General features: G+C 39.7%; 1 protein-coding gene across 1 annotated transcript in view; it reads left to right on the top strand.

Moving 5' to 3' along the window:
* The window catches only part of EYA1 (EYA transcriptional coactivator and phosphatase 1), a 163,573-nt gene that overhangs the window by 121,004 nt on the left and 25,914 nt on the right, over positions 1 to 16,655 (top strand). The window contains exon 14 of the mRNA XM_027638873.1: positions 2,205 to 2,294. Coding sequence (XP_027494674.1) covers positions 2,205 to 2,294 — 90 coding nt within the window. The remainder of the gene's footprint in view (positions 1 to 2,204; positions 2,295 to 16,655) is intronic.

Genomic DNA, 16,655 nt, shown 5'->3' with positions numbered 1-16,655 from the left:
CTGTGAAAAGCTATCTGTTTTGTTTCTTCTTTTAGCTTTTTCGTTATTTAATCTGACATTTTCAGTAGGTGCCAATGATTTTCTTATTTGTTTTTCTCCCAATTAAATTAAACTAATAAATCATATTATTTTAGTATTACTTTATAGAAATCCCATTCTGTTTTTTTTCTGCTATGTAAAAATACCTTGGAGTGAAATGGTTAAAAAGCTTTACAAAAACTACTTTTTTCAGACTCAGAAGTGTGACAAAAATGTTTGTTAAAAAAACCCAGTGATGTACACTGAAACTTAAATTATATATATGCAGCCATTTTTTAAAAATTAATTGTTCATAGACAACATCATGGTCTGTGTGCCTATTTATTCTGCTTTTCAAAATGATGTTCCCATTTATGGTTGGAAGGTCAGAAGGGAATTAGTTCTACATTGTTGCATTAGCAGCTGATAATCAAGATGTAGATAGTGATCTTCATTTGTATCTTAGACCCTTAGCCTATCTAACTCTTTTAATAACTAGAGCAGAGGCTTCAGTGGGGTGACTTCTGTTTTTGCTTAGGCACAACAGAAATCCTTGTCTGGTTACAAAAAAAAAAAAAAAAGCCAGATTAACTGTGTAGGATGGTGGGGTGGTAACTGGGCACAAAGATAAGCAGAAATGTCAGAGGAAAAAGTAGCCTCAGGCCTAGCTAGAGAGAAAATACCACCTGCTTTCCACCTCACATGCCTACAAAAGTAAAGTAAAGGAAAGCATAGGTCTACAATAGAGCAATGTTAAAACAGAAGGACAGAATACTTTTGTTCATCTTTTAAAGTCTTACCATTTGAATTAAGAAACCAAATATTCTTTTTTTGGCCATGCCAGTTTAAAGAGAAGGCTTGTTTTTAAGGGCAAAGTTCATCACAATACCATGATGCAATTTTTCTTTCCCATTTATAAGGGGTATTTTTTTTTATGTTAGAAATCTTACTCTTAATATGTATGAGTTCAATAATGGATGTTTTATCTGCTCTATGTATCTTTGTTTCTAAATTTCAAAAATTCTTTTTCTGGTTAGTGGTTCTTGGGTTTTGGCATTTCCAGAGGCAAACAGGCTGCCAAATCATCATTCTTTTCCAGCTCTTTACTGCTGACACATTTTGCCTTTTAACCAGTAGTTACAGAAAAATGTTTGAAAGTTCAGAGATCATGTTGAAACACCTATTAATTTGATTGAGAGGTGGAAAAAGAAACTAGGGACTGCATCTCTTGTTTTTTAACTGAGTTGTCATCAAGTTTAGAATACTAATTTATTTTAAGTAAAATATGGGTTGTAACTTCTACTATTCTATTTAAAATATAATGCCTAACAAACTAACATTATTAATAGAGGGTGTTATGAGATAATATAACATGTTCTTTCAGACTCATGCTTCTGTGCACTTGGATATACTTGGCTTTATAAATGAGAAACTCTGTATGAAATGTATGTTTTAGGCTTTCTTTTTGATTTTTCATATTGAAAATATATAAAACACAAAAAAAATGAAAACAAGACAAACATCTGTAATGCATTTAGTAACCACAATGCTGAACATGCTTTCTGAGTTTATTAGCTCTGTAGGAATAAGTTGTTATGGTAATTTCTGTAGAGAAGTTATAGTGTGTTATGTATTAATAACAAACAATAGATTTGTTCACTCTGCATGGGTGGGCCAAACTGAAATCCTAATTAAAGTATGGTTTTGTGGAGAATCAAGGAGTGGTTTTAAATATAATTGCCATTTACAAATAAAACATTAATGGTTCTTTGCTTTAATCCTGTCACTCGCGACCAGTGAGAGCTTATTTTGAGTAACAATAGCATTATCGTGCCCCTGGTCACTCATAAAACTTGTGAACAGTTGTAAAATCTGCAGAAGTTTTAGGTGAAATGGATTTACCCTTTCTGCATGGAGAGCAAAGAGCCTGTGCCAGGGATGCATGAGGGTGACCACAGAGGTCCAACTGCAAAATCTCAGGGTCAGTCGAGTTAAAGTCATATTTTTGAGTGTTACTAGTAAGTGTTGTACGACAGGATTAGACACTTACCGAAGTTAAACTGACAAAGTGGATGTTGCATTTAATAAAAGTAGTATCTCTTGGAAAGCTGTTCCTCTAGTTTGTATTCTCGTGTGTATGTTAGGCACGGTATTGATGGTGTACATGCTTAATTTCTTCTTTAAAGGATCCACCCACTTCTGTGTCCCTTGGACTCCGAATGGAAGAGATGATTTTCAATTTGGCTGACACACATCTATTCTTTAATGATTTAGAAGTAAGTGTTCATTCTTTTAAAAAATATAGAGATTGTTTAATATTTGTATTTTTTTATGTGTTGTTAAATGATTTTACAGTTATTTTTGGTTTCTCAATTTCAATATGGAAATGCTTAGAAAATAGCTGTCATTAGGATACATAATAATATCTATACTAAATGTCTGCACTGGCCTTCAAAGGTTACTATGGTTTAAATGGTAGAATTCTGTCCTCACAGGTTTTAGTATTTATGATGACAGTAGACAACTGTCAGAAATGTATACACCAAAACCATCTATAAACATGCAAAATTCAATAGTCTGTCATGGCCATTAAATAATAAGCTTCAGCTTCTATAAACAGTTAATGGCTAAGTACAGATTTCTTGCTTACATCCCACTGTGGGCAAGTGTTACCTTAGCCCCAAGGGAAATCATTAATGTTGCATATGCTGTCTATCTCATTGGCTTGTTACTAGGGGTCCTCTACCTTCCCCAGCAGCAGGCACGATGAGTTTCTCTGCCCGGGTTTCTCTGCCACGCATGTCTCTGCCCTGCAGCGTGCGGCAAGGGGCTGGTGTTGGCATGCCAAGGGATTTTTTTAGCCTACACAGGCTATGGTTTGGCAGAGCTTGTGAGATCATTCTAAAACTACCCAAACTGCTGAAAGCGACTGTCACTGTAATGCCTGGATGTTTCATCTTAAAAGGGAAAAATGCAATTTCTGATCATATTTGAATAACGCGAAAACATGAAAACAGTCAGATTTCTTTCCCATCGTAGTGAAGACAGCTGTTTATTTAAAATCCAGCTGTTAAGCAAGCTTGTGGTGGGGCTGCCAACACACATTAATCATCAAGTTGTTGTTTTGCTAGATTTTAGAGTAGTGTGTTATTCCAGACAGGCAAAAGAATCTAAAAGATTCAAATTCAAGTTTTGCTGATCAAAGTTAATTGGCAGCAATTGGCCTTTAAATATTTCCTGATGTTTCCCTTTTCAAAATCAAGCAAAATACACCTTATTTAATAGATGAGCCAAAATAATTTGAAAAATGCCAGTGCGTGATAGACCTCAAATGTGGTTTGTCTAACATCTGTCCTATATTTTGATTTCTTTTCATCTAAAAAGAAACTACTCACAGATGATTTGGCATCTTAGTATATAATGAAATCATTTAACGTGCTTTATTTTTTCTTCCATTCCTTAAAGTATTTATTTTTTATACTTACAATAAAATATCTGGTTTCTTTAAATTTTAAAGTAGTGTTTTCTTTCATTAAGGTAGCTAAATGTAAAGATATGATTGTTTTGGATATATGATGCACCATCAGTGAAGTTGCATGTGTAGGACTTATTTTTCAGATTTGTCTAAAATTATAACAATGCTAGTAATTTTCCAAATCTGTTTCTGATTTCTGGTTTTATTTCATTTTATCCAGAGCAGAAAGAGAAAGTACTACCGTATCTTACCAGCATATTCAATGAAGTTCAGTTTGTTTTCATTTGCTGTGCATAGCCAGACATGTAGCTGCTTCATACATGGTTGTCAGCATCACTGACTTTTATGGAAGTTAACCAATCACATTTTACAGATGGTAGAATATCTTCTGCTAATAGACATCTTGCAGCCTTAACAGTACAGTATAGCAGTTCATTCACTGAAGAAAGGTGAAGCTGTGCACGAAAAAAATACCGATCCAGGTGGTTAGTGAAAGCAGAGAAGCTCACTGGATAAGCCTGGTTCTTTCCATTTCCACCATAACAAGCCAGTTTATCTTGTGTCTCCAAACTCAAGTGTAATAGGTTTTTTCCATACCCTGTCTTCTTCATACATAGAGGCACCCAGGAGTAAACAGTCATGTTCATGTCCTTGTACATAAACTCTAAGTTCTTATTCCTGGGGAACATGAGCTCCAGGCTGAAAGATCATGCCTTGTCCAAGAAATGAAGAGCATGTTCAGAATGCATAGAAAAGCCTTCAGAAAAGTACACAGTGAAAGGGCATAAGAGAGCCTGTGCTTTTTGGGAAGTGCATGTAAGGACTAGACCTCATCAGAGACTGAGGCTTTCAGTTCACCATAAATGACACATTTTTTGAAACATGTCACAGACGTATGGTATTTTTGAAGGAGCCACAGTTTGTCGTTCTTGTGAGCGTCACCATTTTACTAGCAGGGCCTGCCTGTTTCCCAAGGTCTGCGACCTCAGGGCAGATTCCTCATATCCATCTCAGAAACTCAAAGTCCTTGGTTGGTGGTTTGGAAGTTCAGGCTGCTTACAGCTTGACAGGCTTCCATGAAAACTGTGGGCAGTTTGGCTTGGATGTGCCTCAGGCTTAAAGCATCTGTTCTCACTGATGAAGGACTGAGTCTGAAAGATCTAGCGGTGACCCTGCTCAGGCTTAAGCTTTCCAGTTCATGTGCACAAGCATCTGGTCTGTTAGGGATGAAGATGTTTGTTGGCAACATTGCCAGTGAGCCACAGAGCTTGGGTATCCTTGCCCAGCAATAGTATGAAGGCAGACAAAGCTGGATTTGGAGCATATTTAACCCACAGTTTAGACATGTCTTTGGGTCTAGGCTTAATTCAAAGTGGGAACCTGAAAACTGATGTTTTCCAGCTCACCCACGCTCAGAGGGAACCCTTCCTGGTATATAGGGAGACTGGGTTTACGGGCAGGCAATCATCAGTCATAACTTTGGCCTATGATGCACATTTTTCCAGATACCACAAGTTAATGTTTTTAAATAAAAATCTTCTTTCATCCAACACATTCCAGAAAACTCTATAATCAGAACAGCTCTCTTGTTATCCAAGTAAAAATACTTTTTCTTCTTATAAACTGCTGAAGACTGATTTAGCATTTTGAATGCAAAGGGCAGAGTTGCAGCAGTGATCTCTGAAGCACAGCTTGATTTGTTTATGACCTAACTGGCTTTTCAAAGCTCAGCCTAGAGATTTATTTAATATTCTTAGATTAAATTCTAAACTTCAGAAGTCAATTTTTAGTCTGTATAAAGTCAATAAATGCCAATGGCTATCAGTTGCAAACAAGTTTACTCATCTGAGTTTAGTAAGGGATAAAGCCAGGTAAATTAATCATCTAATTCCATGTATGTTGTTCTTTATGTAGTAGTGGTAAGAATAAGAATGGTATATGTAACTGAAATTTTCAAACTCAATGAAATAATTCAATCAGATCTCACTGAAGATCTCTAGCTCTGAAGTCAGAATTCTGTTTTTGAATGGATGAGCTACATTTAGATTTGCAATTACTTACTGCACCCTTGTACTAGTTCTTAGTTTTTGCTTTGAAAAAAGTGAAATAAATGACTTATTTCCTTCACTTTGTACAGATTTATTTGGACCTATTAATTCCAAAGTGATGTAATAGCAAATAATTTCAGATCTTGAGGACCATTCCTTAAACAGCACACTGAAGGGGAATTAAAAGTTTTTTTACATACTGAAAGGAAAAATATTAATGTTTACTTATCTATAATTTGATCTAAGTACCATCATAAACAATGTTTTCTTGCATTAGTAGTAATTTCATAATGAAATTAGAGGAGTGTACTAGGCCAAACAGTAGAAAAAAAGGGCAGTGTTCTCAAAATTTAGATTCCAAAATCTGCATTTCGGCTTCCAAATAAGAAATTTGGGGTTTCAGTATTGAATTTTTTCATTTAAAGATCTCATACTCTTTGTTCTATAGTTGAATTTTAACTGTGTGCAGGAGGGAATAACTACATTGATGCAGTGCTCTCAAGAGAGCCAGAGTTACCTCATCTGAAAATCATGTTTGATTTTACATACTGATTATGTTGCGATAGGGATAATAAGGTATAATATTTTAATGGTGTATGCGAAGCAATTACACATATTAGGTATTTTAGGATGTATGCTCCAGTGTTATAGGGAAATTAGCAACTTGATGATAGGACTGAAATGTGACATCTGCCTATCTCATCACTCATCAAGGTGATCAGCTCCAGTGCAGGTGTGTTCTAGAGCAGAGTGGGGGATCATGGCTTACGAGGGGAATTTCCTGAGCCAGGGAAATCCCAGGAGAGCACAGAGACCCACCAAGAGCAGGCAGCTCTTATGAGAGTGGCTCATTCTCTTGGCATGTGCAAAGCCAGGAGTTATGGTGGCCACCCCCACTTCCCACCAGAGGCAGCCCTAGTGAGCCCTGTGACCTGTTGACTTTTGTGACCAGGGCAGGCAGACAGATCATAGTGTGGTAGTTTGCTCAGGAGGCTCTGTAGGGAGGACACCTCCTCAAAGGAGGAACATTCCATTGGCCTTGAAGACTACACAACCCAGCAACCAGGCGCTACTCTGTGGCCATCTGCACAGGTCAAGGGCACTCATCCTACCGGACCCCCAAAGCAGAATGGTGGGCACTCATCTGAGAGCAAAGGCTGCAGCTCCAACAGAGGATCTGCACCATCTGCTCCAGCAGTGGCCAGTGTGTCCACCCAGACAGACCTGCCGAAGGAAGAGGCTGCAGTGCAGAACTCCAAGTGCAGAAAGTGCCTAGTCCTTTCTCCTGGGGCAGGGACAGGCGGCAGACCTGCCTGCCACAGGTGTGCCAGGTGGAGGACCTCCTGCGGCAGGTGGCTGAGCGGCAGGAGGCAGTGGAAAGGCAGCAGGGAGGCTGTGAAGGAGTTGGATAGCAAGTTCCAAGTGCAATCTGCAGAAGACTCACAGCCCACAGGCAAATGGCCAAAAACTCCTCCAGAGGCCCACACAGAAGGGAGAGGAGCCAGTAATGTAGAAGAATATAAGCTTGCAAGGGCAAAGACCTGTAAGAGGAAGGCACTTCCCCAACGCCTGAGGTGCCCATGCAGAGCCATTTCACCCCTGTGCAGACTGAAAAGGAAAGACCCATCACATCAGGAGAGATGCTGGAACTGAGTAAAGAGCCTGACCTGCACCCCATATAACAACAAGAGCAATTAAGAGAAGGCGAGAGGTGACAATAGTAGGCAACTTACTTCTGAGGCAACTCATTTGCCAACCTGATGTGCTCTCTAGAGAGGTGTGCTGTTTACCAGGGCTGCAGGGATGTCACCAAGAGACTTCCAAGCCTTATACAGTCCACTGACTTTTATCTGCTGCTATTGTTTCACATGGGCACCAGTGATACAGCCAGAAGCAGTCTGAGGAGTATCAAAATGGATTACAGAAACCTGGGAGCAGCACTAAGGGGCTCTGGAGTGCAGGTAGTGTTTTCATCAATCCTCCCAGCCAGAGGGAAGGAGTTTGAAAGGGCCATTGGAATCTGGCAAGTCAACAAATGGTTTCAGGACACGTACCACAGCTCTTTAGGTCATAAAACTCGCTTTGAGGAACCAGGTCTACTGGAGGCTGATGGGCTTCATCTATCAGAGGAGGGGAAGAGCATCTTCGGTCATAGGCTTGTCAAGATGGGGAAGAGGGCTTGAAACTTAAGTTGCTGGAGGAGGGGAACCTCAATCCATCCCACTTCTACCAGTCTCATGCCAGCAACAGCAGTAGGTGCCCAGAGTCTGGAAAGGGATCACAGGTCAGCAGAAGAGTACCTGAAGAGCAGCATAAAGGAATTCCAGCCACTCCAGCCAGTAAGTTGACTTGATCAGGGGCCCATCTTAAATGCTTCTATGCAAACGCATACAGCATGGGGAGTAAACAAGAGGAATTAGAGGAGTGTGTGTGCATGCCTGCAGGTCTGCAATCTTATTGACAACACAAAGACTAGTGAGATGTATCGGTGGAGGGGATTGATATAGATTGCTCTCAGACCAGTAGGATCGACAAAATGTCCATTTATTACAAAGAGGATACTCGTTATATACTGCTACTACACTCCGATGTGTGATTCTTCTTTCACAGCATTGGGTGCATAAAAGAAACATACTTTGTTGTCCAGTGCTAATTGGAGTATTGCAGGTGTCCATATGAGATGAGAAAACTTGTTTATCTCTCAGGACTCCTTCTTGACCTTGGCAGTGATCCTCCTTTGTTCTAGCTTCAGAGGCTGAAGCCATGTTAACAGTTTTTACTGTCTGCACCCAGCCATGCCAAGGCAAGGCCTACAGAAATGCGGGAGAAATTGCTCACACAAGCTTTGTTCTCCCAGCAGAGATGACTCTTGTGATTGGAGTGTTAGAATGAAAATATATAGGCTCTTTAGGAAGGACAGGCAGGGGAGATGAGGAGGAGGTGTCAGTGCTGAAGTGCCTGGAGTGCTGCCTGGGGATGGATAAGGAGCTGACCAAGAGCTTATGAGTCAGTATTAAAGGGAGAGCAGGGACAGGTGACATTAAGTGGGGATCTGCTATAGACCACCCGACCAGGAAGGCTGAGTGGATGAGGCACTCTGTAGACAGATAGGAGCAGCCTCACATTGACTCCTCCTTGTCCTCATGAGAAACTTCAGCCACCCCAATATCTTTGGAGGGACAACACAAACAGGAGGTTTCTGTAAGGCGTTACTGATGACTTCCTTCTCCAAGTGATAGAGGAGCCAACAAGGAGAGGTGCTAAGCTGGACCTTGTTCTCACCAACAAGGAAGGCTGGTGGAGAATGTGAAGCTGAATTAATTGAGAGCAGCCCTGGGTAGAAGGACTTGGAGGTGTTCATTGACAAGAAGCTCAACATAACCCTGCAATGTGCACTTGCAGCCTAGAAAGCCAACTATGTCCTGAGCTGCATCAAAAGAAGCATGACCAGCAGGTCAAGGAAGATGATTGTCCCCCCATGAGACCTCACCTGGAGTGCCCCATCCAGCTCTGGGGCCCCCACTAAGAGAAGGGTGTAGAGTGAGTCCAGAGGAGGGCCATAAAGGTGATCAGACAACTGGAGCACCACTCATAAGAGGAAAGACTGAGAGACTTGGAGTTGTTCAGCCTGGAGAAGACTCTAGGAAGACCTCATTGTGGCCATCCAATACCTAAAGGAGACATACAGAGGGATATTTTACAAGGCATATAATGGTAGGACAAGGAATGATGGCTTCAAACTGACAGAGGGTAGATGTAGATTAGATATGAGGAAGGAATTCTTTACTATGAGGGTGGTGAGACGTTGGAACAGGTTGCCCAGAGAAGTTATGGATGTCCCATCCCTGGAACTGTTTAAGGCTGGGTTGGATGGGGCTCTGAGCAACCTGGTCAAGAGGAAGATACCCCTGCCCACAGGAGAGAGGTTGGAACTAGATGACCTTTAAGGTCCCTTCCTACCCTAGCTATTCTGTAATTCAATAGTTCTGTGATTCTTTCTGTATCTTTAAAGGCTATATATTTACATACTTATAGTGACCCTTTTCAAAGATTGGTTTATTCATTTTTTTGGCATATCAGTTACATAGTTACATATATCTAGTTATAACTAGATATGCTAAAGAAATAATTGGTGGTATTGAATTATTAGGAACATCCTATTTTAAAAAGTTAGTTCAGTGTTTTGCAAACTTTATTCTAAAATGACACCATCTCGTTAGATCTGTTCCTTTGAGATATATACCAAAGCTGAAAGTTATCCTTATTAGACCTTTCTTTTTTAATCTTACGTAATACTTTTTCTTATGAATAGAATACTTTTTTTGTGTTGAATTCTATTGAAGTAATTAAAAGCAAATTAATTTTTAGTTCTATTCATGATTTTTTTCTTTCAGGATTTTTATTTCTTTTTTTTGGTGTGGGCTTTTGTGGGAAGGTTCAAAATAAGATTATATATTATGATATTAGAAAAAAATTAATTTTGTCACTTCTGAGAAATGCAGTAATGCATGGGGCACAGTCACAACGGTTAGCAATAATTTTTCTACCATTCGTGAAGGATATATAATGCACACTCATGGCTTCACAAGCCACTTCTGGTTGTGAAGTCTCTATATGCAAAGTGATGATATATGCATGGGAGTCATCTATAATGAAAGGCAATATGGTAAGAGTTTTTCAGCTACATTAGTTGATGTATTTCTCTTAACGATAAAAGACAGGGAATGCTGTCAGGTATTACTGTAAAGCACTATCTGGTTCTTTGCAAAAAAAATAGTTATGTTCTAATAATTAGGAATTGGCTAATTTCTCCTCACATTCTTACTTGAAATCCACCTGGTTGTATATTAATGTGTTCTTGATGGCAATTCAGAACACAATCTCTTCTGTGTGTCAAAAAGAGCTGCATGGCTGCACTGTGCTTTCAAGGATGGTGTTACTTCACATTAATGAACCTCTAAGCCTCTGCATTAGCATATTACTGTACATGGATCCCTCTGGAAAGCTGCCTGCATTACAGTTGCATATGATTTCCATAAGATGCAGCTCTGTCATTAAGCACAGTTGTTGGGAGCATCAGCCTGGGACAGACAGTGGCTGAGGTGCTGACATCCCAGCCTGGCTTCCAGGCTCCTCTGTCCTGCCCACCTACCACTAGCAAGGTTCACCAGTCCTCCCATAATGAGGAGCAGCACAGGAGCACCTTCTATATTGCTCAAACTGTCCTGCCTCTTCATTTGGTTAAATAAAGTTAGTTTAATACAGAAACATTTTACAAATCCTACCCTTTTCACATATAGGAATGTTTCCAGCTCCCATGAAGCATCAAGATGCTGTCTTACACAGATGCATCTTTTCACAGTTTAAAGGTGAGAATAGACGGCATTTATGTCCTTACACTCTCACGTTGTATTTGCCCTGTGAACCTCCTCCTTCCACTCACATGGCAGTAAATCCTTCCAGGATTCCTATAAGTCTCTAACTGCTAGCTTGGATTTACCCAGGTTTAGAAGTTGATAGGAAGAAATTAACTGCCAGGTGTTGTTTATGAAAACTGCTTTTCGTGGATTGTTTCCTGCATAGTTCACTCTGTGGAAGTGCCTGCTCTCCTTGTATGTGGCTCCCAGTCACTGGACTACCAGTATTTATCAGCACGACTTCTCTCTCCTATTCCTTTTCAAGCTGAGGACTGCGTGAAGTGCAGCTTTTTTACTTGAAATGTGACTGAGATGTCTGACACACAGCAGTATACTGAGCCCTTCTGTTCCCTAAAGAAACATAAAGGACTGCTAGGGCCCACATTGCAATGCAGACTCTCATGTCACTAAAGCAGATGGTGATACACTCTGTACTAACACCAGGCACTACAGGGATTTCCAAGAGGGGAGATTGTAGTGAGAGCCCAGGGCTAAGAAAGGGATCAACTAAAACCCAGCACACCATCTGTAAAGCACAGTCATGCAGCAGAACTTTTTGAACATTAGTCCCTCTTTGGCCTTTGCCTTCAATTCTTACAGGTGAAACCAGGCTGCCTCCCTGCTGCTGGAAGCAAATGTACCTTATAAATCACTTCTGGCCCTCAAGGAGAACTTTTTGCATGACAGGGACATATATTCTCTTTTCATCAGCCTGAAAATTTTCTCCTTTGTAGGTATCAGTAACACTGCAGGAGACTAAGTGACTTTCCTCCCAGGTTCTTCAGTGACCATGCACACAGCTACGTCCCCAGTGTACCACACAGTGCCCCGTAGGAATGCCTTTGAAGCAATACAGCCATATGTTCTGTTTCTTTAATCTGAAGGAGAAAGGGAAGCTATTTCCCCTCAGACCTGGGTACTTTAATATGCCACAGACTCAGCCTGGTAACTTTTAGCACAGTAGCATTCTGAAGCATGATTTGGGATCATGGGCTTTATGATAATACACATTATTGAATTCATTACTACATTTAGCAGACTTACTGCGTGCAGGTTATTGCACATCTCAAAGAACCATGACCACTGTAGGGTAAAATGCTCCTCTTTCTGAAAGCATTTTAGCACATCTGGTCCTACAGTCAACTAATCTAACAAATGAAGTGCTTGGATGCAAGCCAGCCCTTAAGTGCAGGCTTTGAGCAAGCTCCAAAGCAAGCTGGGAGAGCAGGTTGGCCACTATTACCAGTATAGAAGTCCATCATTTATTCTCCCACACTTTGTGGAAATGTGGAGCCAGCTTTGGACAGGCATGACAAGTGTGATGTTGCCTAGATTTAAATTTACCTAAGTGGTATGGAGATCCACAGTCAGTGATGGGAGTTAAGGAAGCTGCAGGCAGACCAAGGAAGTGGAGAAGGAGGATTGAGAAAATGCTGTTACCAGAGAGAAGAGCTTTTTCAACTTCTCTGCATGGAAAAAATCAGATCAAGATAATTTTTTGTCTGAAACTGTGCTCCAAACTCTCAACATTCATAGGATAAGCCTTTGCTGACGTTATCTACTAATCACTTGTCTGGTGTTCATATTTTACATACATATTTTTGTAGATGACATGACACGAGGTCAATGTTCGTGGTTCCCAATACTTTCTAATTCCTGATCATTGTGCCTTAGTCTCCTCACAGTGGTGATGATAAGAGTAGTATTTGCAGATACAAAGATGATAATTCTGTCGTAAAGTACTCAGGAGAGAAAATCCACAGTCGAGTCTAGTGATTATAGAATTTGTTATTGTGTACACTTCTAGTTGGCTTTCTAACACTGCTTCAGCTTGGTCTCTTTAATGTATTAGTCCTCAAGAATATCCTGACATAAATTTTCTCTCTACTGACACAATTAGAAAACTTGTGTATTCAAACAACTTTAAAAAGAAAATTGCAAAATATTGCAAATAGTCATCCAAGAAAACTTTCCACTTTTCTATTGTATTTGTTCATTCCTTTTCTATTGTGTTTTTATTTTGGATTATTTTTGTAAGTTGTAATTGTTCCAGTTTGAGTTATTCATACACTTCAAGTAAACTCTGATTTTTAAAACCTGGTTAAGAAACATCCCAACATTTAGAGCAGAAGGGCATCAGTCATCACTAATCATGGCAGTGTTTCAGGTGTCTGTACTTGTGAGCTAGCACTAGTATAAACTCCATGTATTCAACTGGTGTTGGGGCTTCTGTTTGGGATGCCTAGATTTTGTTTTAGTACAAATGAGTTAAAGAGTAGACAGGCATGCTTTGTGAAGAAATACATGGACATGCAAATTGCCCAACATAGTAAAGAACATTTCACAGAATCATAGAATGGTTTGGGTTGGAAGGAAACTCTAACAGTCATCTAGTCCAATCCCCCCTGCCATGGGCAGGGGCATCTTTCAGTAGATCAGGTTGCTTAACGCCCCATCCAACCTGCCCTTGAACACTTCCAGAGATGGTACATCCACAGCTTCTCTGGGCAACCTGTTCAAGTGCCTCATCAGCCCCACAATAAAGAATTTCTTCCATGTACTTAACCTAAATCTAGGTTAAGTCTTTCATTTTAAAACCATTACCTCTTACTCCTTGTCTTATCAATATAGGCCTTGGTAAAAAGTGTGTCCCTCTCTAAGTCCACTTTATATATTGAAAAATCACAATTAGGTCACCCCAGAGCCTTCTCTGCTCCATGCTAAACCCTAGCTTTCTCAGCCTGTTTTCACAGGAGCGGTGCTCCCGCCCTCTGGTCGTCTTCGGCCCTCCAGATGCGCTCTAACAGGTCCATGTCTTTCCTGTGCTGAGGACCCCAGAGCTGGAAGCAGTACTCCAGGTAGGGTCTCATCAGAGCAGAGTAGAAGGGAAAAGGGGAAAATCACCTCCCTCAATCTCCTGGCCATGCCTTTTCTGATGTAGCCCTGTGTGCTGTTGGCTTTCTGGGCTGCAAATGCACAATGCTGGCTTATATCCGGGTTTTTTTATGCACCAGTATCCCCAGGTCCTTCTCAACAGGGCTGCTCTCTGTCAATTCCCCACCCAGCTTGTACTGCTATGGGTGTTTGTCCCCACCCAGCTGCAGGACCTTGCACTTTGTTGAATTTCATGAAGCTCACACTAGCCCACTCCTCAAGCCTGTCAAGGTCCCTCTGATGGCATCCCATTTGTCAGTGGAATACATGGTAGTCATAAAAGGTTTATGGTAGGCAGAAAGCTAAGTTTTATTGGTATTGGACTCATCTCCAAGATAGTACTCTAAAAGAAATTTTTATCAAAATAACAAAACATGTTTTGTTTACGTGTTCTCCCAAATTACACATTCAAAGGTGTTCCTTCCAGTGACAGAATTAAAGTTCTTCACCCCTTTCCAGGAAATAAAATACCAAATTTTGGCATGCTTTTCATGGTACAAATTGTACCTGCCCACTTACAGCTAGGTTCTGCAGAGTCTGAAATATCAGATCGGCTAGTTCAGGAGACAGTGTATTGAAGGACAGCAGTAAGGTACCTGGAAGCCATTGTAATAGTTGCATCAAAGCTGTATATAGGCAGGGTCTGTTACTGCAGTCACTGATCCACCCCAGGTATGGCAGCTTTAATTGCAACAGAAACGTTAGTGTTGTGCTGCAGAGGAAGGCTCTGAATAGTAACAAGAAGATTGCTGTGTAATGAAGAACATGAGACAGCACTTTGAAAATTCTCTTATAGCCAGTAATGAAACAAAAAACCTCACTAAGGCTTGATGGAATTTAGGAGATGCAAAACTGACTACAAGAAATTTAACAATCTGAGAACTTTGTAGTCTATTTTCATACTTATACTGTCAATCTATTAGCAGATTTCAATACACTGGCTTACTTTATATTGCTGACACATATAAACACCTGCCCTCAATGAATTTTTATTTTAAGAGGTCACAAAGTTCTTGATGCCTGCCACAGAGCTTTTCTACCAAAGCAGATCATTCCCTAAGCAAAGATGTGATACACTGCTTGATGGTTCAGCCTGTTAGATACAAAACTGGGTAATAATGTGATTCATCCCGAAGGCCTCTTAGTGCCAGAATTATAACTTCAGATTTGAATGTGTTCATTTTATTAGTTTAATTATCCTGTAAGTCTGAAATAATAGAAGAGTAATGTCAAATAAATAAATAAATAGTTGATACTAATGGTAAAAGCAGTTAATGTAGCTATTAATAAATTTATTGCTTTCATTTTATTCTTGCAGAGAGAGGCTTCTCTTTGGCTTTTAATATTTCATGGAACTGATGTGAACAATTCTTTTTTACATTTTATTTAAATAGTATGAATTTGATACACTGAACAAAAGCCTATCTACTACTATAGATGTCAAGCCTCTAGTTATGACTCGTTCATAATAACATTCATAAGTTTCCTAAGTATACCATTATTAGTTTATAATCTAAAAAGTTTCACAAATTCAAATAACATTCCTGAGCAGTAGATTTTGTGTTTTGGTCTCTGATGAAGTTGACAGATGTGTAAAATCTCATACAGCCAGTCAAGTCCCTGGTGCAGCTGCAAGTGCTGAAGAGTGCAAGTTATTCCAGCTAAGATCAACATTAATTTACACTCAAATACCTTTCCCAGCCCAACCTTTCTGTTCACATAATGCAGTTATTTTGTGCTGATTCCACTACTTTGAGGCAAACTATTTTTTTCTCATTGGAGTCTTCTAATGCAAAAGCCAGAAGATAAACTGAAGAGAGCATAATAGTCACCTTTAAAGAAGTTCTCTCCTGATTGATGTAGGCACCATCTTAAACCACAAATCTCCAATTCGTATAATTCAGGTTGGTGTTTTGAGTGGATTAGTCTCTGAAAATTATATACTTAAAGTATTTTTAGAAAGCTAGGTGAAACTAAGTTTCATCCTTACATGACATTTTGCAGGATGAGAGCACATTAGACAATCCTCACATCAGTGCAAAGATTTGAAACCACTGCATAAGCATCTTAGCAATATGAGTGGTAGGTAGTTTCTATCAGCCTCTTTGCCCTAGACTTAATTTTGGCATGAATTTACAATGTTATTTACAAGATGTCTGATATCTTGAAAGCCATCATGCAGTTTATGCTGGTGTGGTTATGTGTGAGTGCTGTGATTGAAGTTTAAATTTTAAGAAAACATGCATACGCATGAATTTTAAACAGATCTGTTTATGCTGGCTTTTGGGGGGCAGGGGGGATGGCAGAAATTATATTAAAATGTTGCTACAGGGAGAAAAATTAAGAAGTGTCTGTCATTCATTTTCTTTAAAAGCACATAAGGGGTGCTTGAAGTTGGTTTCCAAAATGTTTGAGTTTCACAGTCTCAGGAGATTTCTACTGTTTCAGTGTGGTTACAATAAGGCCTCTATCTGAATTTCATCCAGTTCAATGGTCTAATGAAACTGTAAAGAAAGAGGGAGAGGATTATTCCCTTTACTCATTGTAGTATCACTTTTATTTTTCTGTGTTTAAAGTAAAATTTGACTGCTGTTAATAGCACTTGTAAAATTTTTCTTTAGATATGGCCAAGAAACTGGCTGATTCTGTAGCACACTAAAACTATCCTAAACTTTGTTATTGAAGCATGAGGCTTTATGAGGATTTCAAAAAATGTAAACAAAAAGTTTAACAAAAGAAACAATGACATGTTGAAGGAACGAA

This window comes from Corapipo altera, unplaced genomic scaffold (genome assembly GCF_003945725.1).
Source record: "Corapipo altera isolate COAL_440 unplaced genomic scaffold, ASM394572v1 49, whole genome shotgun sequence".
In the NCBI taxonomy this organism is placed as follows: Eukaryota; Metazoa; Chordata; class Aves; order Passeriformes; family Pipridae; genus Corapipo; species Corapipo altera.
The sequence above is the reverse complement of the archived record's forward strand: the minus strand, read 5'-3'. Positions and strand labels throughout refer to the sequence as shown.